General features: G+C 38.8%; 1 protein-coding gene across 3 annotated transcripts in view; it reads left to right on the top strand.

The window, feature by feature from the left end:
* LOC127658711 (mitogen-activated protein kinase kinase kinase 20-like) overlaps positions 1-26592 on the top strand; it is a 50702-nt gene that overhangs the window by 17676 nt on the left and 6434 nt on the right. Inside the window, exons 10-17 of one of the 3 annotated variants that reach the window (XM_052148150.1) lie at positions 323-429; positions 6487-6622; positions 16148-16192; positions 16296-16323; positions 17147-17280; positions 18295-18357; positions 18494-18589; positions 26095-26211. In XM_052148150.1, coding sequence (XP_052004110.1) covers positions 323-429; positions 6487-6622; positions 16148-16192; positions 16296-16323; positions 17147-17280; positions 18295-18357; positions 18494-18589; positions 26095-26211 — 726 coding nt within the window. The other 2 variants (XM_052148152.1, XM_052148151.1) reach the window with 2 other exon arrangements.

The following is a 26592-nucleotide window of genomic DNA, read 5'->3' as shown; positions in this document are numbered from 1 at the left end:
AGAATATAAACACAACAAAGTATGCAAAAGTGAAAGGTGCCGGGCTAGCACACGTTGATGAAATGGAGAGCTGAGACTGGAGGGGGGCAGGGGGAGGAAACTAACTCGGGTTTGGTCCCAGCAAATCAAACCAAGTGTGAAAGCACCCTTAAATTGCACGTAAACATTCTGATTGACTCCAGTTTGTTCTTTAATACTGCAATATAAATGAATAAAAATAAGTTAGAGAAAGAGAAATGTGCATCATTTTATAAATGCATAAATCTTTATGTAGTCTTTCACTGTTTAAGAAAGTGATTTGATGCCTGTGATTGTGTTGTAGGACAGACCGATCTTCAAACAGATCTTGTCCACACTGGAGTCGATGTGGAACGACACTCAGTTACCTGATGAGTGCAACACTTTCCTGCACAATAAAGCAGAGTGGAGGTACATTTACACTCTTATGATTACATACTGGAGATGAATCTGCATCATAGAACTGCCAACTGAATTATGATAGTGTGTTGGGTGTGTGTGCATGTCATTTTTTTTCATCAAGACATTACACACTGTAAAAAATGTCTCTTAAGAGGAGAAATAAATGTATAAACGAGTCAAGAGATACGTTTTATTTAATTGTATTTATTCATATCACTAAAATCCACATTCAGTCATGTGATCATCTTAAAAGATCTGAAGTGAACTGTTTGTCCTTTCACACACTTTGGAGAAGGGTGGTCCAGAAAGTTCTGGGTTTTTGATGCTATATTAAGACCATCTTGAAGTCAGACAGGAAACCAGAACTTTCCTTTGCAATCTAAAGCTAAACACAGAGAGAGAGAGAGAGAGAGAGAGAGAAAGAGAGAGAGAGAAAGAGAAAGAATGAACGAGCAGAGGAGATGTGAGGTGATGTATTAAAAAGGTGTAATTGAGATCACATGTAAATGAGAAATTGTACAATGTTTGTCAGGAAAAAGACAAAAAGTTATTTATAAATGGACAGGAGACCACATGTTTGTCAGGAAAAAGAAGTGGGAGTGGACGAGCGGTGTATGTGGGGTGGAGCTAAAAGAGGAGGTGGTCCTAACTGAAAACATGTGGTCTCCTGTCCATTTATAAATAACTATATAACTGAATAAGAGTGTGTAGCTCCCTCTGCTGGTTCAGTCAAATATCACACATTAACAATCTCTAGACAAACAAACAAAACATTTACACTGTTACACTAATTGTAATGGTAAATTTGACAGCATCTGATTTCAGATTTTTCTGTGGTGTAAATGTGTCAGGTGAAAATATCAAAGAATCAAAATTATCATCACTAAAAACACAAAAAATTAAATAGTCAATATTAGTAGATAATTTGAATAAGAAATCTATTTCGATGTTCTTACAGAATTTTAGATATTTTTTATATATATATATATATATATATATATATATATATATATATATACAGTAAAAAAACAATTGTGCTATTCTGGCCCTAAAGCCCTGTGGAGTTTACATTTTTGCAGTTATTTTGTCAAAATGCTTCAAAATTGTGACATTTTTTCAAGATCATTTAATATACAACATTTGGGCTTATTTTTGCTGCATACTTCTATTCAAGATCTATTCTCTAAAAGCAAGTATACATATCTTATATGCTGCTTCTCAGGTGAATGCATCTTTTTTTTAAGGATTTTTAGACAATTTTAAAATATTTGTATTTTTTATTTGATTTTTTATCCCCTTTTCTCCCAATTTTGTAATGCCTAATTCCCACTACTTACTAGGTCCTCGTGGTGGCGCGGTTACTCTTCTCAATCCGGGTGGCAGAGGACAAGTCTCAGTTGCCTCCGTTTCTGAAACTGTCAATCCGCGCATCTTATCACGTGACTCGTTGAGCATGACACCGCAGAGACTCGCAGCATGTGGAGGCTCATGCTACTCTCCACGATCCACACACAACTCACCACACGCCCCACTGAGAGCGAGAACCACTAATCACCACCACAAGGAGGTTACCCCATGTGACTCTACCTTCCCTAGCAACCGGGCCAATTTGGCAAAATGTGATAAACTCTCTCTTATTAATAAAGCTGTGAATTGCCAGTTTTCTTCACGATAAGAAATGCACAGTGACATATATATATATTATGATTCAATAAGCCATTATTTTATAATCTAACTGCAGCAAGTGTGCGCTTGTGGGATGAGCGTCCCTGTGACAGAGTGTGCATCAGCCGTTGCAGTTTCAATCTCTCCCCCTTAGCGGCACTGACCACTAGTTTTGGGTTCAAGTCCACCTTAGTCGAGTCCGAGTCAAGTCCGAGTCTTTAAACAATTGAGTCCAAGTTGAGTCCGAATGAATCTGCTCATGAATCTGAAGTAAAACTGTAATCGTAAATTCAACATCAATATTTTAAACTTATTTTAAACTTCTTAACTAAGAAAAACTCTTTTGTCAATAGAAATGTAACAAAAACACCTCTGTTGTCTTTCATATATATATTTTATGATAAGTATCCTGCTGAACAAACTTCAAAATGGTTTCAGAATGGAAGCATAAGCTTTCGGGGAATGAAAACATTTCTTATTGTGTTCTGTTGACATTTCAATTATTTGTTGCTTTCCCCTCCACTCAAACATAGAGAAAAGAAAGTGAAAGCTGCATTAGTCATTACAACTATGGTTATTATTGTTTTGAATGTTCATTTAGTAATTAGCACAAGCTGAGAAGTTACATCTCACGATTTCACTGCAAATGCCACATCCAAAAACACTGGAACAGCCCACTGATAATATTTGGGCCATGTCGTCACGGACATGATTTTCTAGTTAATTAGCAGGAAACCGCACAATTCAGGGCAGTTCTGTGTATTTCTTGTGTATTTAAATCCCTGATACATCCGTGTACATCTCGCAGCAGCTGCCGCAGAAGATATCAAAATTATAATAATTGATATTTGCTTGAGCGGCAGTCGTGTTGGTCTGCATTCAGTCTGAAACCTTTAAATACCAACCACAGAAAATGTAATAACCGAAAAACTATTATTATTTTGAGTCATAAATTTAACAGAATTGTCCTTCAGAACTGTCAGGGATGTTGACTAAAAGACGTGCATAAATGAACTGGTGGTTTACAATAAAAATAAACATTTAAAATGAAAATGTCATAACCAAATAAATTCATCTCGTAACATGAAGTTTAGATACATACACACAATTTGTCATTGAATAATACGTTTATTTTATAGTCTATAATTAAATTATAAACAAAACATTTCACTGTCCAAAATGTCCTAATATTTTATTGTGCATGGTTGAATGTTGTGAATGGTGGACAAATGTAGATACCTACATTATACTTAAAAAGACTTCATATCCAATATTAATACTATTTTTATGTATCTGGGTAGTCAGTGTTATACATTACCGTGTACTGTAGTCACATTCAAGAGCATAGGTTGACTGATGTGTGTGCACGTGCGTATGTGTGTGTGTGTGTGTGTTTACTTAAACACAGTGAAACAACTCTGGCTACATCTACGACTTCAGGGGCTAATACAGCTGCATGCAGACAGAGATGTGTTTATTCATTTCTGTTTTGTTATTTATTTATTTCATTTTTCATTGCATCACAAATGTCATGGACTCTGAAAAAAATCCAGAGACCCAAATGCTTGAGTCCGAGTCAAGTCCGAGTAAAAATGCCAAGTCAACTAAAATTGGACTTGTGACTGGGACTTGAGTCAGAGTCCAAACTCGAGTACCCCAACTCTTACTGACCACACAGAGAAATGTAGTTATTTACATGATCAGCTTCCATATTATTTTAACTTTAATAAAGCTATAACGCATTAAATAAAACTGCATTTACAGTTTTTTTGGATTGCTTAAGCACGATTTTCAAAACAGGGCCCGTGTTTTCAAAACACTACACACAATTAGCACAACCACACACCCAATTAGCAAAACACTACAGATCCTTTGCATAATTAAACACTCTTGTAAAAACTATACACTTCTGTTTAAAAACCACACTTTGTTACCATATGAAACACACACGTTTCACATTACTATACTCTGTTTGCACGAGTTACACTCTGCTGTGATAAACCTAAAACACTTTTAGCACATCTACTTCCCTATGATTAGAGTAGGCTACCATCAACAAAGTACAAATATAATGTAAATTCACCAAACACTACACAAGACCAATGTTGCAGACTGAAGAAACTCATTTATTTCTCAACACGCCCAAAATGTTGACATGGAGATTCATAATACTGTAACAAAATGTCACTTTACGTATTGTACTGTAAGTTTACTGTAAAAAAAAAATAAATAAAAAAATAGACATTGTCTCTTTGCCTAGCTGGATCTGGCCAGAGAATTTCATCAACATCGCAGGCAATGTTGTCATTAGCAAGACACCTTGGAAAGAAACGTCTTGAATGACGAATCCATCCTTGCATTGCTGCTACCTCCATCTGGTCACAGGCCTCCTCCATGGCTTGGATAAGGGGTACCTCAGCCTGGAGTCGGAGATCATATACCTTCCACCGCCATGCCGAGAAAAACTCTTCTATAGGGTTGAGGAATGGAGAGTAGCCTATGGTGAAAGATATAGGACGGTGAAATGTGGATGTTGCTGAAACCAGTTCTCAACCAGAGCAGAGCGGTGGAAAGACACATTGTCCCAGACAACAATGTATTGCATATGATCGATTTGATTTGCTGCTGTTATGTTGTGCAATTGGTCCAAGAATGTAAGTATGAGTGCTGTGTTGTAAGGGCCCATATGGGCATGGCGGTGGAGGACCCCATTCTGTGTAATGGCTGCACAGAGTGTTATATTACCCCCACGTTGCCCTGGGACATTGACTATAGCCCTGTGGCCAATGATGTTTCTTCCCCTCCTTCGTGTTCTCGTCAGGTTGAACCCAGCCTTATCAACATAAATGAACTCATGCTGGATCTCCTCTCCATCCATTCGTAAAACTCTCTGAAGAACAGTGTCAGCCAAATTGTGTAGTTCAGTGTAGATCTAGTATACATATTACAGTACAGTAAAAGATTATGAGACAGTATGCAAGATCACACTGCTAAAGTGAATACATACCTCTGCATTATCATGCCGCAGTCGTTTCACCCTTTCGGAATTGCGCTCGAAAGGCACTCGATAAATTTGCTTCATTTGAATATGTTTTTTTTTTTTAGGATGCGTGCCAGTGTTGATGTTGATACCTGATGGATATCGTTGAAACTGGCGTGGTTATTGACAATGTTAGCTTGGAGCTGATTGTGTTATAGCATTGTTGGCCAAAACCATGTTTACTATCTCCCTCTCTTGCTGTTCTGTGAACATAGGAGGCCTTCCCCCTTGTCGTTCCTGACCCTCAATCCTATGTAGAAAAAAAAAAAAACAGTATACAATAGTACAGTAATTTCACAGGAAAAGGTAACAGAAGTGCTGATAGTGCATAGAATACAGTACTGTAAGCAGTTACTGAAACCGTGCAGATGTTTTTGATATGATGATATTTTTACAATACCTATTTTCCAGTCGAAATGTTCTTATCACACTTGCCACTGTGTATCGGCTTAGATTTGGCTGTACTCGCAGTCCAGCCTCCCTCAGCGTCAGGCTGTGGTTGACAACGTGGTCAACCAGTGTTGCGCGGATCTCATTTCTCAGATTCGGTCCTCTTTGAGCACCTTCTTGTCTTCCTCTTCCTCTACCTCTACCTCTACCTCTACCTCTACCTCTACCTCCAGCATGGCCTCCATCTCTTCCTCTTCCTCTGTTGATTCCTCCTCTGTTGATTCCTCTTCCTCCCCTTCCTCCTCCTCCTTGTCCTCCTCCTCGTTCTCCTCCTCGTCTTACTCTTTCTCTGACTCTTTCCATTGTGCTTGAAGACCGATGAACTCACCTGCTGCTTTTTATAGTGCTTATGCACCTGATTGGTGTGTCTACAATTAAGCAAACAAGTGTTTGCACACCTGATGACTGTGTTGAACCAATTGGTTGGACGGTGCGGTAATTTGACAGTCAGTGCTTTGGTATTGCAAGGAAGTGACTTCATGATAGATTTTTGTGTGTAATGTATGTTAAGTGTGTTTAGTGTTTTGCAAATCACTGTGTGTAGAGTTTTGCAACAAGTGTGACACAATGTGCTTATCGTTGTGCAAATATGGGCTGATGTTTAGCTTCTTGAGTGTAAGGTTTTGCTAATAGTGTACTACTTTTAATTTTAGTGTGTAAGCAATCCCAAAAAACTGTAAGATGTAACACAAAATACATTTTGTAAAAGTTTTGAAATGCCACCATGCAGCCCCCTTAGAGCCCCTGATCCCAGTTTGAAAACCCCTACACGGCAGTGTGAGGCAAAAGTGTGTTTCAGGATGTTGTAATTGGTGTTAAATTTCTTAATTAGATGTTGACAGTAAGAATTGTTTATGGCTATTGTTATGTTTTGTTGTTGAATCTGATGGTGTGTGTTGTTGTGTGTGTAGATGTGAGATCGAGGCGACCCTAGAGCGTCTGAAGCGGCTGGAGAGAGATCTGAGCACTAAAGAACAAGAGCTGAAAGAGAGAGAGAGACGACTGAAGATGTGGGAGAGGAAACTCATCGAGCAGTCTAACACACCCGTGAGTCTCTCTTCCTCAACAGGTCAATGTAGACACTGAAGCCTGCACAAAAACACATCATAGCAGAATCATTCATTGTGTGTGTTCTTCTGCCTATTACACACTTTACAACGAGCCATTCACAAATGAAGCGCCCACACTCATATTTGTGTAGGTCACGTGTCACCTGCTGCTCACCTGTGTTTTACATGTGAGGCTCATGCAGATCACAGGTGGAGCAGACCATCGATCAGCAGAAATATTACTAGATAATTTTTTAAAGTTACATGTTTGCCATTTTTCACCTTTAATCGATGCCAAAGTGGAGAAGGAAGCGGGAAATGACAAGGGAAAAGAGGGGAAATGGGATCTGGAAAGGAGATTGCGTCACCCGTGATTTTACCACACCGTTTGTCAGAACACCACCAGTGTGTGTATGTGTGTGTGTGTTTTACCTCAGCTGTACATATGGGACAAAATTTTCCCTAGAAGTGAGCTAAAGCTGACAAAAACTCTATTTAGTGATGTCATCAAAAATAAAAATATATGAAATAAATACTATTACATTTACGAAAAGGCCTTAAATGTTTTTCTTAAATTTATGAAGAAATATGGACACAAAGACATGGAATGACTCAACTATCTTAATGTAAAACCAATAGAAGTCTTATTTAGGTAAACGTGTGTGTCCATTGGCCGCTCGTCTACACCTGCTCCCATTCTCTTTACATTCAGACCTTTCCTTCTGAAATCATTCTTTTTTCAAATTTAGATTTTGTCTGTCTACTTAGAGCTATATGAACTATACTAATTTCCTTTCTTTCATTTCTTCTTTGTCTGTGTTTGTCCTTTTGTTTGTCCTCTTGTTTTTGTTTTCTCTCTTTCTATATTTCATGCTATTCTCTCTCTAATATCCCATCCCTTCCTCGTGCTCTCCTTCCTCTCAGTTCTTTCTTCCTGTAGCCGCAGCGATCAGCTCAGGGTTGTTGTTTGAGTCGAGGGTGGAGGAATCCAGTTCAGAGGTGTCGTGTGAGATCAGCGGCTGTGCTGATGGAGAGATTGGTGGTCTGACGCTGCAGGCCGTCATGAGGGGGTTTGGTGAAATGTTTCCCCTGGAGTTCCCCTCGGTTCCTCTGCAGCAGTCGGGCGAAGAGGTCCATATGAGGACCACAGAGAGCTCTTCCAAGACCTGCTCGCTTAGACAGGGATACAAGATCACTATGCCTTTGGGCATGGCTGCGTTCGACTGGTCTGATGATAGCGATTAGGAGCCCGACAAACTGTGTTTGGGCATCCATTTATTTTGCCTGTCTCAATAGAGCACAACAGTCAGTCCCCAAAAGTAAAAACTCATTCAAATTTATTTTATTCTTAGAGAAATACATTTAAATGATAATGTAAATAAATGTAAAACAAACAAACAAGACCTATTATAGGCTTTGATACTGTAACAACGATGTAAGGGTGTTTCTTCAACTCCGGACACTTTCATGACCCAATGCTTGATTTTTATTGTATTTATTTATTACTTGTTGTTATATGAAGGTCTTATTAAAACTTAAACTTTTTCCAAAGCCTTCATCATTCATTTTTACAAATGTACATTCATTTTTGTCCCAAACATAGACTTTAAATATTAAACAAATTATTACACATCTAAAACTGATTATCTAAACAAAGAAATTTAAATATATATAAACCAATTCTATATATACAGTCTGAAAAATATTTGTATAAATAAAAAAAATACAACTGTCCCACATTTGTGGCATCATTTCCACCACACCAAACAATTTAGCTCCTGATAACGTTTTATTTTTCTTTCAAACATTAGTGTACTTGTTAACTAAGTTGATATAAGTGCCAGTGAAGTGCATACTTGAGATGAAATATAAGGCAAAATAAAGAGAAATCAAGGTAAATCTCACATATGAGATATATTTTTTATTGGGCATAATTTCCAATCAAGCTGTCATTTTGCCACAAATAAAAAATAAAAATAAAAATTTGGAAAATATGTGTGTTTTTAGGATACATTAAATGTTATCTATGAAAATAGCCTTAGCAAGACATAGAAGTTTCCTGAGCGCTTTCCCAGTTTTCGTTCCAGCGCAAAGCGCAAGTTGGCATGGGTGGGAGTGTTTGCGCTATCTGTGGGTGTATGTGCGCAAACTATGAGTGTGTTCTGTGTTAATGAAGTGTTCCAAAGTTTAAACTCAGTTCCTGCATTTGCAGTTTGTAGATTCCACCAGCAGATGGTTATAAAATGAATGTCCAAACTCTGAAATTATAGAAGAACAACAAATTATGTTGTAGACGTCTTCTGTGAAACAAAGATTTTTGAGATTTGTGTTAAACTATCTATTGGTCATGGTTTATTTTTAGTTATTATTATTATGTTTATATTTACAATTGTATTTATGGTCTAGTTTGTAGGCCTTAAGGTTGTAAGGAAGAAGTTGGAGAGAAGAAAATGTTTGGAATTGGTATGATTTTTGTTTCGTTTTAAGTTTAATTTTAATGAAGAAATATTGTTGTTTGAATTTGTTCATGACTTTGCACTTATAACTTATGGCATAGCACTGTGCTTAACGCTAACGCTCTTAAAATAGGGTCATTTCCATTTCCATCAGCGTCATTTCCAGCATAGAATTCTATTAAACACAATACAGAATTAGCTGGAAATCACACTGTGGTGGGAATTATCATGGCTTGTATACAGTACACTGTTGGACATTGTTAGTAGACTCGTAAAAATGAGTGCGTGTGAATAATGTTTTAGTGATACTCTCTGGAAGTACACAGTGATAAAAGTTCCCAAAGTTGAAGAAACACCCATAAACTTCTGTAGTGATTTCAACTACATCTTTGATAAAGAAAAAGTTGCTTAAGACACAAAAGTATGCATGGTGTAATTGCCGTTCCTAATACCTGTGGCTTGGTAAGTTTCCCCTCTTACATCATACTCTGGGATTCTCCCGGAACATTTGAGCAGATACGAAAATGCACACTCGACAAACATCTAGGGATAAAAGATGCTAAAATAGTTGTCACTGTAGCGCTCTAATGGGATGGTTATAATAATTTTTTATGCAATCCACTGAAGGCAATAACAGAATATGCAAAATATATTTGCATTTGATGTGATGGTGCTCTTAATATGCAAGGGTCTTTATGTAGTGCTTCTACAAGTTTTCTTCAACTAGAACAGTATTTATTTGCAAGAGAATTCAAATTTTTTTAAAGAAGAGTTTAAGTGGAAATAAGCCATCTGTCGGCACTGTAGAGGTTACAGCAGTTACTTCTCTTGATTCTCTGTAAAAGCTGTATTAGGTGAGGCAGCCCGACACCCACCGGATCCTTATGGATGTTATTTATAGCAAATGAAGTGGATGTATAGCCACATGCTGAAGAGAACTGGAGAGAACAGCGTGTCAGCGTGGCGAGGACAGCACACACTTACCAACAACTGACATTTCACTGACATTAAGATTGGCCAATTTAAGCAGTGTGAAGACTGTGAAGAACTCTCTCTCACAGCCACAAGAAGAAAGAGAGAGACAGAGAGAGAGGAGAGAATGAAAAAAGAGAAAGAAAGAATATTTCAATATTTCATCCAGGAGATCTGAAATGTGTATCTTGTTCCTCTGTTTCACTATTCACACTTTCCCATTTAAGAAAGTTTTAAAAGTAAAAAAAGGAGTTGTACTTTTAAAAAGGTTTTAAATGATGCACACTTACATAAGATTAAGACTCAAGTCAAGTCAGAATCCTATTAAAGAGGTCACATGATCAGCCCATTAGTTTTAGCTTTATCTCGATAACCCCCCTGATATTGGACACTTTTACTTGTTGAAAAAATTATTAATGGTTGACTGCAAACAACCCATTTTTACAGGAGGTAGACCGATATATCGGTTTTACCAATTAATCTGTGTCGATAGTTGCTTTTTGGAGTGTTATCAGCAAAACAATATGCCGATAGTTTATATAGCTTATATATATATATATATATATATATATATATATATATATATATATATATATATATATATACAAAAAAAATGATTCCTCCTTGTTCCTTTATGGCTGGTACTGGAGGATTCTACAGTTAGAACGAGTTATTCAACTGTATAACCCCTGTATGGCCTTTAGAGGTGAAATAAAAACATTCACAGACTGACCATATTCATCCTCATTTTTATCCTCACTTCATTGCAAATTTTGATTAGATTAATCATGTGGTCTGAAGTGAGGGCATGCAAAGAAAAATGTGACTTTATGGAAACGTGCCCCGTCAGCACATACATTGAGTCTCCAACTTCTTATTTTGTGAATAATAATAAAAACCTCATCTGGTGAAAATATAGGCTATAAAAAGCTTAATTTGTTGACTACTTACATACACACCAATCAGCCACAACATTAAAACCACCTGCCTAATATTGTGTAGGTTCCCCCTTGTGCCACCAAAACAGCTCTGACCCGTCGAGGCATGGACACCACAAGACCTCTGAAAGTGTCCTGTGTATCCGGCTCCTAAACGTTAGCAGTAGATCCTTTAAGTCCTGTAAGTTGTGAGGTGAGACCTCCATGGATCGGACTTGTTGGTGCAGCACATCTCATAGATACTCAATCGGATTCAGATCTGGGGAATTCGGAGGCCAAGTCAACACCTTGAGCTCTTTGTCATGTTCCTCAAACCATTCCTGAACAATTTTGCCAGTGTGGCTGGGCGCATTATCCTGCTGAAAGAGGCCACTGCCATCAGGGAATACCATTGCCATGAAGGGGTGTATGTGGTCTGCAACAATCTATAGGTAGGTGGTACGTTTCAGTCACATCCACATGAATTCCAGGACCCAAGGTTTCCCAGCAGAACATCTCTTCCTACACACACACACCCGGCCATCCACATGATCTAAAAGAAAACGGGATTGATCAGACCACGCCACTTTCATCCATTACTCAATGGTCCGGTTCTGATGCTCACGTGCCCATTGTAGGCACTTACGGCGGTGGACAGGGGTCAGCATGGGCACTGTGACCGGTATGCAGCTACGCAGCAAGCTGTGATGCACTGTGTGTTCTGGCACCTTTCTATCATGGCCAGCATTACGTTTTTCAGCAATTTGTGCTATAGTAGCTCTTCTATGGGACCGGACCCGACGAGCTAGCCTTCGCTCCCCACACGCATCAATGAGACTTTGGCACATATGACACTGTCACCAGTTGTCCTTCCTTGGACCACTTTTAGTAGGTACTAAACACTGCATACCTGGAACACCCCACAAGATCTTTCATTTTGGAGATGCTCTGACCCAGTCTAGCCATCACAATTTGGCCCATGCCAAAGTCGCTCAGATACTTACGCTTGCCCATTTTTCCTGCTTCCAACACATGAAATTCAAGAACTGACTGTTCATTGCTGCCTAATATATCCCACCCCTTGTCAGGTGCCATTGTAACGAGATAATACATGTTATTCACTTGTTATACACCGGTCAGAGTTTTAAATCTTGTGGCTGATCAGTGTAAAGCATTGTTGGAGCCAAGTCTCTGTCATTTCAAAATCCTAAGTCCCAAGAAAAGTCAGTGGGCTTGTTCCTAGTCCTGTGTTATGCTCCAAATCTTCCTGATTTTATGGTTATTATTGTGATATTGGTGGCACAATGCACTGCTTCTAAGACTTTATTATTATTTTTTATATATCTTCTTTAAATCTATTTTAAACTGTTGGCTGATTAATCAGTTAGTGACCTTTTTCACCACCTTAGTTATCGGTATTGGCAAAATCCACTATCGGCCGTCCTCCAATTTCTACAATGACACCAGAACCAAATACTTTTGCTTTTGTGTGATGCTACATTTACCCCACTAGGTCCAAGACGACTGCCATATGGGCAAAAAAACACTGAGTGCATCTTTAACAGAATTTGGCTCTTATTAAACTTCTCTTTAAAAGGAAAGTACTGCCATTTATTTGTCTGAAGAGATTGTACTGATACAGTGTTGGAGAGATAAAATCTTCTGACTTATGTGACTCAGTAAAATGTCATCCATATAATTATACATTAAGGTTTGTTTTTTCATTCATTTTGTCTGTATTTGCTGTCTGAACTGTAAAACACATAGTCTTTTCATTCTGGGATGCATTTCATCTGCAGTATATGAACGGTTTGCTATTTCCCAAAACAGCATTATTTAGTTTAGGCTTTAAACATTGTTCGATAACATTAATGATTAGATTAAACATTTTGAAGTGTTAATACAGGAGTTTTAGCGTTGATAGCATGGAAATGTTAAATATATTTTTGATTTAAATGTGTCAGATAGGTGTGTTTGGTGCCTCAGGGATGAAAACACTGAAGTCTCTGCTAGAATATCTTTATGAATGTTCAAAAAAGCACTTCTGTTGCTGACATCTAAAAGCATTCAGCACATGCAAAACTATTATGATGACTGAAAAACTGTAGTTCAGTCGACCACTCTGTTTGATTGGAATTGATTTGTACAAGCTCTTGACATTAGTTTTGACTGAACGGCTCCACTCGGAGGGGTTCCATGCTAAGCACATTGTATACTTTGCTGAGGTTCGAACCCCCAAACATAACGATAGAAAACATTTAGTTCTAAGATTAGTCGGGGAACGCTCCCTAACGGGACAAGCAAAAGGCAGCGCACCATAATACTCGAGAAGCACGGATCCTTCAACCAAGCTGAGGAAGCGTACCACTTTTACGACTGCAGTAAGGCTCCCTGACGATACAAGGCAAAAGGCAGTGTGCCATGAGACTCGAAGGAGTGGACAGTGGGTTGCCTCTGAAAAGCTGGTGAGGGAAGCAGTTTCCTGAGAAACCATGAGGGATGTAGAGATTGACAATGGGAGATGTGATTGATAAATGCTGTATTAAAGTTGGAAACTAGTCAAGTCAATTCAATTTTATTTGTATAGCGCCTTTCACAACACACATCGTTTCAAAGCAGCTTTACAGAAGGTCAGGCATTAAAAGAAAATTAAAATGTAATATTTATAATGTCGACGAGTCATCATTGTATAGTTTGATTAAAATACGATTGTGAATTGTGTTTAAAAATAAGTAATTAAATAATAATTGTATTTATAACCCCAGAGAGCAAGCCGAAGGTGACTGTGGCAAGGAACACAAAACTCCATAAGATGTTGGTTAATGGAGAAAAATAACCTTGGGAGAAACCAGACTCACTGTGGGGGCCAGTTCCACTCTGACTAACATCATGAATATAATGCCAATATTACTTATGCATAGTTAAAGTCATGGTTTAAAATTATTAAACTAAGTAAGTGTTAAGGTTTAGTGTTTAAAGAAAGATTTTGTATGAACTGTAAAATTAATGATTAATGTCTTTGAAATCCATCCTGGATTAACTGCAGAAGTTCATATAGATGTATTGTCCTTGTAAGTGGCTGATGAATTGTTTTGTTGGCAGTTAATTGATTGTCTATATACTCCATTTCAAGAGTGTAGTCCATCATTAGACCGATGTGATGCTGGCCGAGATCAATGAGGTGCATCGCAGTTCAACCGGCCTGTAATTTTGGTGAGGTCTATCCTAAATTCAAGGCTCAGGCAATGGCATATGAAGTATCCCATGTCGTATACTTAGAGTTGGCATCGGTTCATCCTCTGAAGTCCATCATAATAGACTGAAGTGATGTTTGGCTGACACCGGCTGCTATTAGTCATCATCACACAGTGACACGTATCAGTGGAGTCCAACACAAAGAAGGAATGGAGCTGGTTCTGGTTGGACTCATTGCTATGTAAAACTAGAATGGAAGGGACTTGAAATTAGTCCAAAACATCCTCATAAAGGAGGCACGAAGGATTTCTGATGTGTGTCGCAATGACATGCTCTCTGACAGGCTTTCTGCAATTAAAATGTCCTTGTTCCTGTGGATATAGTGTGTATAGGCAGATGGTGACAGTCGTCCCACAGTCTTTAATGTTGAAGTGGGGATGGTTGAAGCTGCTGTAGGAGCTGCTCTGATGCAGATGTAATGAGCTGTATAGAGGTTAGAGGCCAGTCCACAATGCTGACAGAAGTGGCGGCAATGGTAGACATGACGTTCCCATCCTCAGTAGCGGACAGGGGCTCGCCGGGACTTGCATCAACTAGGGGACCATATCATGGAAGAGAAAGGACAGAAATCAGTAATAGTTTGTGAGAAAATTACTGAAACACATTTCTTACTTGTCTTAAAAGTTTAGGATGAATAGAAATGGTTGGCTTTCGACAAAAGACAGCTAGTGTAATGTCTAGGGTTGAAAGCCTTAGTGCATGCAGTAAATTCCCCACACATTAGGAACCTGTAGAATGCTGTGGAAAACTTCTTCCTGCGGCGAAGGATATGGACAGCAGTAATGGCGCTTTGGTGAGATAAAAGGACTCACTACCGCTTTATGCGAATTAGTTAAATAAAGCTTGTATTACTTTTGTGAAGAAGTGATAGAGAATCTGCAGACACACTTGTCAGGAACGTGAGAAGTCCACAGACACTTCGTATGGAATGGTAAAGGTCCCAATGTCAAGTCAAGTCATTTTTATTTGTATAACACTTTTCACAACATACATCGTTTTAAAGCAGCTTTACAGAAAAGCATGCATTAACAAATAATTCAACTGTAATATCTATAAAGTCTCAGATTCATCATTGTGTAATGTGTTCCTAAGAGGTGGGTGGGGGTGAAAGGAGCCTGCAGATATACAGTGTCAGGAAGGGTGTGGAAATGTGCTTTTCCACTTCTAGAACTGATTTTATAACATTACGGAGAATATAGCAGTAAAATATAAATCTTGCTCTTGCGCCTCTCAATTGCATTAAACAACTCCAGCAATTAGGGATGTTGATGAATAACTGGTCATCTAACCCAGACCTAAAAATAAAATGGGAAGCTTTAGATCGAGACTATACTGAGGATCTTATTTCAGTGAGAGCACCTCACATATAAAGAGGTATTAGGACCTTGGCCTGGGGCAGCAGACTTCCTTCTTGCCATTACAACGCAATCATTATATTGAACTCCATGTATTGCACATTGGGCTCATCGAACCAGAGCATCTGCTCTAATAAATCATCAGGTTTTTGTAATAAAACTTCTGTCATCATCTGTGAAACACAATACAGTTTTTCTAATAGAATGTCTAGGCTGCTCATTCCATTCAATAATATTTGGTGGTAATCCAAACTCTTAATGGTTGTTCAAACATACAGCGATTAAACTACTTGACTGCAGAATCCAGCTTTATCAGATGTGAACTCTGCTCAACTTTGTTCCATTGCCAACGATCGTTGTTGATGTCAGAAATTGCCAACTCCCATTGAAAATGAATGATTTCCAGTCCATGTATTTGTGAATGCCTCTTTGAGCTCAAAACAGGACAAGCACCATAAACGTAGTCCAAACGACTTGTGTGTTATATTCCAAGTCTTCTGAAGCCTTATGTTAGCTTTATGTTAGAAACTGACCAAAATGTTAGTCTCTCTCTTCTTCTGGGTTTCAGCTTCTCCCAAACCTGGCGATACACTCCTGGACAGAAGAGCATGTGGTTGGTGGAACATTTTCTCTCATTTACAGCAGTAGTGAGGATTATACTGTATCAGAGTTAACGTTCAGATATGCATTTTAACTTTTGCATTTTACAATTATAGCATTTCTGGATGCAGCAGATCTTTGGGGGTGAGAGATTTTGTTTTTTCATTTCTTTTATTGATTCATTATTGTTTATTAATATCCCAAGATTTTATAGGCTCCTAAATAAGACTTTTTACACGTGTGTGTGTGTGTGTGTGTGTATGTGTGAGCATGTATTTATCACTTTGTGGGGACCAAATGTCCCCATAAGGATAGTAAGACCCGAAATTTTTGACCTTGTGAGGACATTTTGTCGGTCCCCATGAGGAAAACAGCTTATAAATCATACTAAATGATGTTTTTTGAAAAGGTAAAAATGCAGAAAGTTTTCTGTGAGGGTTAGGTTTAGGGGTAGGGTTAGGTTTAGGGGATAGAATATAAAGTTTGTACAGTATAAAAACCATTATGTCTATGGAAAGTCCCCATAAAACATGGAAACCAAACATGTGTGTGTGTGTGTGTGTGTGTGTGTGTGTGTGTGTGTGTGTGTGAGTGTGTGTGTGTGTGTGTGTGTGTGTGTGTGTGTGTGTGTGTGTGTGTGTGTGTGTGTGTGTGTGAGTGGGCAGGTTTAAGTGGTTTACGAGGACTTTATTTTGAGGTTACAAACTGGTAATTACAAGGGTATTATGCTATAAATGTGGTTTATGAGGACATGTCTAGTGTGCAAATCACTTAAAAAACATACTAAACAATATTTTATTGAAAATGTTAATTGAAAAAGGTTTAGGGTTAGAGTTAGTGGATTGAATCTATAGCTTGCACAGTATAAAAATCATTATGTCTATGAAGAGAGACCTCATAATGATTGCTGCACCAACACGTGTGTGTGTGTGTGTGTGTGTGTGTGTGTGTGTGTGTGTGTGTGCAGGTGATGGTGAACTGCAGCAGTATGCTGATGTGTTTAAGCAGAATAACATCACTGGACAGAGACTGCTGCTGCTATCAGAGAGTGACATGAGAGATCTGGGTGTGACATCTAAAGGACACATAATACACCTGAAGGTAGTGCACTAACCTTATTGTTAGATGGGACACAATTTAGATTGATTCTAACTTTTATAACTCTTTATGTACTGTATGTCAACAATTGTCTCATTTGGGTTTATTATTATTTTTCTCTCCTAAGGAATTTTTGCAGAAACATAAGAGACAAAGTTGATAATTACATGAAACATTACTGAGAACCCCTTTAAAGGGGTCAGGGCGTGAGAAAGAATATTTTCCTGTGCCCATTGTAGGCACTGACCTTTTAACATATAAGAGTTCATTGTACTATAAAAACATACTGTAAGTTTCAGAACTCAAAACTTCCTCCTCACTGCAAAAAGAGCATTTGTTGAAACAGAGCGTCCAAAAAGACTCAATCTCTACTCCTCCACATTGTGATGTCACACTGTGGTAGACATTTATATCTGACCACATCCACAACAACACATCAACGCCAACTTTACCTCATCACTTCCAGTAGTGGTGAGCAGTTAGAAAGCAGGTCAGTCAAGAGCAGAGAGCCAATCAGAACAGTGGGCGTTTACTTTCAAATCTTAAAGGAGAATCAGCACCAAAACTGAGAGTTGTGTGCAAAAAACTTATTAATATTATAAATGAACCTCAATGAAAATATAAAAATAGTAAAAGTGGCATGTCATGGCCCCTTTAAGTCTCTTGATATATGAAAGAATAACTGTTGGGAATTACATTTCCCCCAGGAAAATGCTAGTTACCGACAGCACACATCTGAACCTTTAAGGCATTAGTATGTGAGCTCCTTAGAGAACGTGATTCCTTGAATGAATTAAACTCTATGTATATGACATATCCCAGAGCATGAATTACATGTTCATAAGTGATACACAATGGTACTAATTGTTGTTTTGCTGCTGTAAGTCCATTAACAGGTAATAATTATGTTACATTCACACACAGCTGGTCATTGGCTGATTGTGAGTGCGCTGCATAACCTCTGCATAAAGCCATCTCCGAATTTTTTAAACATCATGCCAAATTTTTCTTTTGCAGACCGAAATTGAGAAACTTACCCATGACTACCTGAGTCTGTTCCACTTTCCCCCATTGATCAAGGTATGTAGTCTCCATGGTTGTATCTACCTATCTATCTATCTATCTATCTATCTATCTATCTATCTATCTATCTATCTATCTATCTATCTATCTATATATCTACATTTATTCGAGTGTTCTTTATGGCCACTTTCAGGATGGTTTGGCCTCTGAGGAAGAGGAGGACTCAAGAAAAACAGTAAACCTGGAGTTGGTGTTTGGATATCACTGGAAAGCAGGCACAGGCCCTATGGTAAATTTATCTTCCATTTCTTACTACTTTATTATGTGTAGGATCTGTTTATGGTTATTAATTAGCCAATGATGTATAAATAAATCCACATGATCTGTAGTATTGGCCTTATATTATTCCATCACTCACAAGACAGATTTCACAATTTTTAAATGGTAATAGGTAATATTGTTGGCATTATACAAAAGGTGGTTCTTAGTAGGGATGGACCGATATGGAATTTCTGTGCCAATACGATACAACTTATTATAGGTGATGCTTTTAACATTAATTCATAGCTCATTGTGGCTGATACGATACGATAACCAATAATTCACAGCTCAATTGGCTGGTAGGATACGATAACCGATAATTCACAGCCCAATTGGCTGATACGATACAACAACCAATAATTCACAGCTCAATTGGCTGATACGATACGATAACCGATAATTCACAGCTCAATTGGCTGATACGATACAATAACCGATAATTCACAGCTCAATTGGCTGATAAGATACAATAACCGATAATTCACAGCTCAAATGGCTGATAAGATACAATAACCGATAATTCACAGCTCAAATGGCTGATACGATACGATAACCGATAATTCACAGCTCAACTGGCTGATAAGATACAATAACCGATAATTCACAGCTCAATTGGCTGATAAGATACTATAACCGATAATTCACAGCTCAATTGGCTGATACAATACGATAACCGATAATTCACAGCTCAATTGGCTGATTAGATACAATAACCGATAATTCACAGCTCCTTTGGCTGATACAATACGATAACCGATAATTCACAGCTCATTGTGGCCATTACGATAACAATACTTCACAGCTCATTGTGGCTGGTACGCTTACCAATAATTCACAACTTATTGTGGCTGATACACTAACCGATAATTTACTGTTCATCATGGCCGATACACTAACTGATAATTCGCAGCTCATTGTGGCTGATATGATAAACAGCAATTCACAGCTCATTGGGGCTGATACCAATACCATAACCAATAATTCACAGCTTAGTGTGTCCGTTACGCTAACCGACAATTTGGCTTTCACAATTGGACCAACTATTTGGCTGATACTGATACGATAGCTGATAATTCACAGCTCAGTTGGCTGATAAGATACAATAACCGATAATTCACAGCTCAGTTGGCTGATAAGATACAATAACCGATAATTCACAGCTCAGTTGGCTGATAAGATACAATAACCGATAATTCACAGCTCAATTGGCTGATAAGATACAATAACCGATAATTCACAGCTCAATTGGCTGATAAGATACAATAACCGATAATTCACAGCTCAATTGGCTGATATAGTACGATAACCGATAATTCACAGCTCAATTGGCTGATAAGATACAATAACCGATTATTCACAGCTCAATTGGCTGATACGATACGATAACCGATAATTCACAGCTCAATTGGCTGATAAGATACAATAACCGATTATTCACAGCTCAATTGGCTGATACGATACGATAACCGATAATTCACAGCTCAATTGGCTGAAAAGATTCAATAACTGATAATTCACAGCTCAATTGGCTGAAAAGATTCAATAACTGATAATTCACAGCTCAATTGGCTGATACTGATATGATAACCGATAATTCACAGCTCAATTGGCTGATAAGATTCAATAACCGATGGTTCACAGCTCAATTGTCTGATAAGATTCAATAACCGATAATTCACAGCTCAATTGGCTGATACCGATACGATAACTGATAATTCACAGCTCAATTGGCTGATAAGATTCAATAACCGATAATTCACAGCTCAATTGGCTGATACCGATACGATAACTGATAATTCACAGCTCAATTGGCTGATAAGATTCAATAACTGATAATTCACAGCTCAATTGTCTGATAAGATACAATAACCGATAATTCACAGCTCAATTGGCTGATAAGATTCAATAACCGATAATTCACAGCTCAATTGGCTGATACCGATACGATAACCGATAATTCACAGCTCAATTGGCTGATAAGATTCAATAACCGATAATTCACAGCTCAATTGTCTGATAAGATTCAATAACCGATAATTCACAGCTCAATTGGCTGATACCGATACGATGACCGATAATTCACAGCTCAATTGGCTGATAAGATTCAATAACCGATAATTCACAGCTTAATTGTCTAATAAGATACAATAACCGATAATTCACAGCTCAATTGTCTGATAAGATACAATAACCGATAATTCACAGCTCCTTTGGCTGATACAATACGATAACCGATAATTCACAGCTCATTGTGGCTGGTACGCTTATCGATAATTCACAGCTTATTGTGGCTGATACGCTAACCGATAATTTACGGTTCATCGTGGCCGATATGATAAACAACAATTCACAGCTCATTGGGGCTGATACCGATACCTTAACCAATAATTCACAGCTTACTGTGTCCGTTACGCTAACCGACAATTTGGCTTTCACAATTGGACCAACTATTACGTTTTGGCGAATGTAATGTGAACCAGAAGTGAGATTATGTGACCAATGTATGCTGGTTTGAATAAGAAAAAGTGATATTACACTTAGTTTGCTAGGTTGTGCTACATTGTGTTTGGGTGTTTGCTATGACATTGCTAGGTGGTTACTAGACTGTTCTAGGTGGTTGCTTACTAGACCAAGTCCAAAACGTCCTGAATAGTGAGTGGGACTTACACCCCTGAATGTCTATGATGGTCTTATTGACAATTTATTTATTTTATGCATGCAAGCTCGTAAATTTGTTTGTTATTTGCTGTTGTTCTGTTTGTATTGCTGTCTGGGCATCACTTCCTGTGTTAACAGGGGCTTTTGTTGAAGATGTGATGTCTTTTCCGAACTGAGATTTTTTGTCACGATTGCAGCGATTTGAACTTGTTTTCCTTGAGTAAAGATGTTATTGCCCGCATTGAAGACTGACCACGTTAAATGCTAAATACGCTACACGCTAAATGCATTTTGGCTTCCGAAGCCTTTCATTGTAATACCTTACTTTCTTTCACTTAAAAAAGGCAGAAAAAGATAAATATATATAAATATTGTTTTATCTAAATTGAGGCACAGCATCCACCCCCTCTTGTCGGCGAGCCTTTGTTCGGGCCCCTGACGCTGGAGAACGACTGCATCTTCACTTGCCTTTTGAATTTAATCAAAAGTTTAGCCAGAAGTCATTTTCTTTTCAAAAGGCAAATGTTATTTAATCTTTCAGCTGTTCATTGTCCCATCATAAATAGTCCCCTTTCAATGCGTGTGGTGGGGCTGAAGCGGGCCGATAATTGCCTCCTATTTCTCCTGACATGTGGTGGTTTGGCTCGGAGGAAGCTCAGCAGGGAGAAGGAAACAGGAGCCTGAGAAAATGAGAGCTAATTATTTTCCCCTGCCTGGTGTCAGCCTTCGTGTCAGCCTTGTTTTTACAAACTGCAAGTTTTTTTGCACTAAATAAAACAAACCCGCTATGCTCTGGTTGCTTTTTTCGCTTGCTCCCTCTCTTTCTCTCGTTCTGGCGGTGTCGTGATACCAGCTGCATTCTCAAAGCCTAAATGAGGCTCTGCGATTGTGCTTTGCCCATCTGACAGCAAAGAGTGTTGCTGTTAATGAGGATATCAGGGTTTAGTCACCAGAAAGGTGCTGAATTATGGATGAGGTGTCATTAGAAGCTTACCACGCTGGCCATCATTACCACACATTGTTTCTGCTGCCGTTATTATACAGGGATAACATTTGGCAAATGCTTGGTCAGCACTCGGATAACCTGTTAGTGTGCGCATGCGTTAGTCTTGCCAAAAACAAACAAACAAACAAACACATTGTAACGTAGTTCAAGGGAAAGGAGGAGGCGAGAACCGGCTTGACAATGTAAATAATATTTTAATTAACAACTTAAACAAAAGACAAACACACACATATGACGGACATGTCTGTAAACGATCTCTCTCTCCCGCACGATCCTCTGCAGTCGACCTTTATCCCTCTCGGAGGCTTGATTAGCCTAATGTGGGACCGGGTGTGTAGGATCACGACCCGGCCCCGCCCTCCGCCCTGCCACATTCCTCCCATGTTCTCTCAGGCTTGGGAGCCCCCAGCATGTACACCCCCTTTCCCTGGAGAAGGGCGTGCCCTAAGCCCCGTCTGCCGGCAGGTCATCCCCATCTACCTGGATGAGGGAGGGGACAAGGGGAGGGAAACAGAAATAATTAAACTGGGGGTACTTCCTGTAACGGTGTAGTACCCCCCCCCAAAAAAAAACACCGTAAAATTTAAAAGAGAGGGAAAAGGCCAATGCAGAGCGGCAGTGAGAGAGAGAGAGGAGAGAGGGATGAAAAAACAAAAACTCTTACTCGCCAGTTCTCCGATACGCCGCAGCTTGTTCCTCGGCCACTCCTCCACCCTATATCGGACGGCAGCCGTGCCTCTCTGGGCGGATCAGCGGCAGACCTCTAGCCCCTGGCAGACGGAATGCCCCGCCACGTTCTCGGGGAACAGAAGGGGTCTCCCCCGCCCCTGGCAGCGGTTCTCCCGCTCCAGACGGTCGGCAGCGAGCCACTCCCCGCTCGCGGTCAGCGGTCTCAAACCCCGCCACGTTTCAGCGGCTGGTAGGGGACTCCTCCGCCCCTGGCAGCGGCACTGACCGCTACAGGCAGTCGGTTAGGAGCCCCTTCTCCCCTCGCGGTCGGCGGCCGTCGCCCGCTTCCAGGCGGCTGCACTCCTCGTCCCCCGGCAGCTCCGTTGGGGTGGACGGTGGACGGTAGTGGCGAGAACTCTACTACGCCGTATCCCTCCTCCTTCCCGGATTTAGGCACCAGTGTAACGTAGTTCAAGGGAAAGGAGGAGGTGAGAACCGGCTTGACAATGTAAATAATATTTTAATTAACAACTTAAACAAAAGACAAACACACACATATGACGGACATGTCCGTAAATGATCTGTCTCTCCCACACGATACTCTACAGTCAACCTTTATCCCTCTCGGAGGCTTGATTAGCCTAATACGGGACCGGGTGTGTAGGATCACGACCCAGCCCCGCCCTCCGCCCTCCGCCCTGCCACACACATACTTACGATTCTCAGTTGACCCTACATCGCAAGCTTGAGCGAGACGTGAGCATAGCATCAGCTTAACTGTAGCGTAACTGCAGCTGCAGACTCCGCAGGGCTTTCACACTGGAAGCGTTTTTATAGCGTCACAGCAGTTTCTCTATACAGAAAAATACTGTGATTTCTATGTTACTATGGTGAGTATTTATTTTAATAAAGACCATAACTTATAAAACGGTTTTCAGGAGCGGGTCTCCTAAAAGAATTACAAACTTGATCATCGTGAATGTTATTTACATGAGGAGGACGACCACATTTGCATCTAAAAGGTATACAATAGAGCACTTGGTGCTTGTGTTTACAAGTGAAAGCAAACTCTGCTATGATTGGGTATTGCTGGTTGGGTAAGCCTATAGACCTGTTCTATGATTAATAGTACATAAAGTAAATGTTTTCCCCCTATTTTCAGGCTCATAAATTGTTTACTGTAGTTTTAAATGATAAACCGTACTTCTGATTAAGATCTATATGTAAAATATTTCTCTCTAAATTAAAAATTTAAAAGCCTTTATTATGTCATGGCTAATAAAAACATTCCACAAACTGATGTCAGCAAGACATAATATTGTACATAATTTGGCTTCTCAAGTAAATATAGCTTGTTTTAAGAATGTTTCGATATTTTTCATTGAAAACAAGACATACTGCATTTGTATTTATTTATTCATTTTTGCTGTGAGACACTGTGTGCAGTCACTGCAGTGTGAACTGGATGCACTCTGAGGTTACCTTTAACCTGAGTGGCGGGCTGGCAGATTGGACAAATCATTATCGCTCTGTCTGCGTGTTGCACTCGGCCCAGCATGCCCGGCTCAGACGTTTATAGCAAGGCCTTGTGGAAAGGGGCCTCATTTCCATTGCTAATGTAAATGAGAATGGATGTTAGGGTCTCTGGCTCTTGTCATTCCTGAGAAATGAACATGCTCAGTTCTCTGCACTCTGATCTTGCATAGCCTCAAGTCCTCACATCACGCTTTCTTTTTTAACTAAAAAAAAACTTGAAACAAATTATTTTTGTATTAATATATTAAGAACGTTTGTCCATCTAATCAAAGTCAGGTGGTGTAGCCAACACGGACGTAGCCTTAAATTTAACAAAAAATTAAGAAATAAAGAAATTAATTAATAAAACCATAAATCACAGAAAGCCTCTTAAGACTCTCATGACTATGTGAAGTTTTAAAAAAAGCTGATTTTTGTTTTTTACATTATAAAAATTATTACATGTACATTTTGTTAAGGTCAAAAGGAGTAACCTTAAGAAATCTTCTTGATATTCGGGACTCAAAAATTCATTATAATTGTCAAAAATAAAACAATACCTTGAGAAATGTGTTTTAAAATGTGTTTTTTTTTGGAAATTACTTATTAAGTTGTGTACACTCACGTGTATTTTACTTGTTTTATATTTTAGGCAAATCAATTGTTTTGTAGAAAATGCTGAATTTTTATTTTTTTAATGAAACCTACATGGAAACAAATATTACACATATTGTTTACATCTTGTGGCTATACTTTTGAAATAGTATTTTAACAGTCACGGATTGGCCAAATTCACTTCCACTGTAAGTGCCTCACTGTAACAAAGATATTTAATGTATTTTTATTTTTTTAAGAAAAGGAGGGACGAATCTGAATTATTTTTTGTAATAACCAACATTAAGTCCCAAATGCTATCGATTGAGCTGAACTTGTGTTGAACCCGGAATATTCCTTTAAGGGAACACTCAGAAAGCCAGTATTGTATTTTTATAGTATTATTAGTAGTGTTTGCTAAGTCAAGCATCACCAGGGATTTGAATAAACCTTGAACATGAATGATACCTCCTAAAAAACACTGAAAATACCTTAGCAACCCCATAGCAAAGCCTGCACAACCACCGACAACACGCTAGTATCGTTGCTGCAACTTTTGCACAGCAAATAGTGTGCTATTACTTAAGTTAGAAAACAGGAGTAATAACCCCTTATATCTACATTTAAGGAGGGACTTGAGCTATAAGTTGAATATCATAGAGACTTTGGGGTGGGCTCTTTTGACTTGAGCTAGTCAGCAACGACTTATCGAAGCTCTAGCAACATGCTCAAAAACTCTCATAATACATTAGCAACCACCCACAACACCCTGGCATTGTGCCGATGAGTTTTGCACAGGTAAGCGCCACTCAAAAATGTACATAATACCCAATGTTGCCTCTAGGTTGTGCTGTTGGGTTATATTACACTCACACAGCTAATAATGTAAATGTACAGGACTTTACATCTGTTTGTTGAAAACAAGCCTCACATGTTTGCCCACTTTTATCTGCACAAGATGCTACACTTTAACCTCATACTATCTGTTGTTGTCTCATTTGTGTCTCACTCTATCTCTGTGACCTCTGCAGGACTGTAAATGGAAAATGTACATGGAGCGTGATGGAGATGAGGTGGCAATAGCATATATCAAAGACGTGACCTTTAATGCCAACAGATCAGATGTAGATGTATTAAAGATGACCAAGGTGAGAGATTATATATATATATTAGTGTCAATTATGTTTCCATTATACAGGTGAAACTCGAAAAATTAGAATATCGTGCAAAAGTTCATTAATTTCAGTAATTCAACTTAAAAGGTGAAACTAATATATTATATAGACTCATTACAAGCAAAGTAAGATATTTCAAGCCTTTATTTGATATAATTTTGATGATTATGGCTTACAGCTTATGAAAACCCCAAATTCAGAATCTCAGAAAATTAGAATATTACATGAAATCAATAAAAAAAAGGATTTTAAATACAGAAATGTCGGCCCTCTGAAAAGTATAATCATGCATATGTACTCAGTACTTGGTTTGGGCCCCTTTTGCATTAATTACTGCCTCAATGCGTGTGTGGC

The sequence above is a fragment of the Xyrauchen texanus genome, chromosome 18 (genome assembly GCF_025860055.1).
Source record: "Xyrauchen texanus isolate HMW12.3.18 chromosome 18, RBS_HiC_50CHRs, whole genome shotgun sequence".
NCBI classification, from domain to species: domain Eukaryota; kingdom Metazoa; phylum Chordata; class Actinopteri; order Cypriniformes; family Catostomidae; genus Xyrauchen; species Xyrauchen texanus.
Note: the sequence above shows the minus strand (reverse complement) of the source record. Positions and strands in the feature narration are given on the sequence as shown.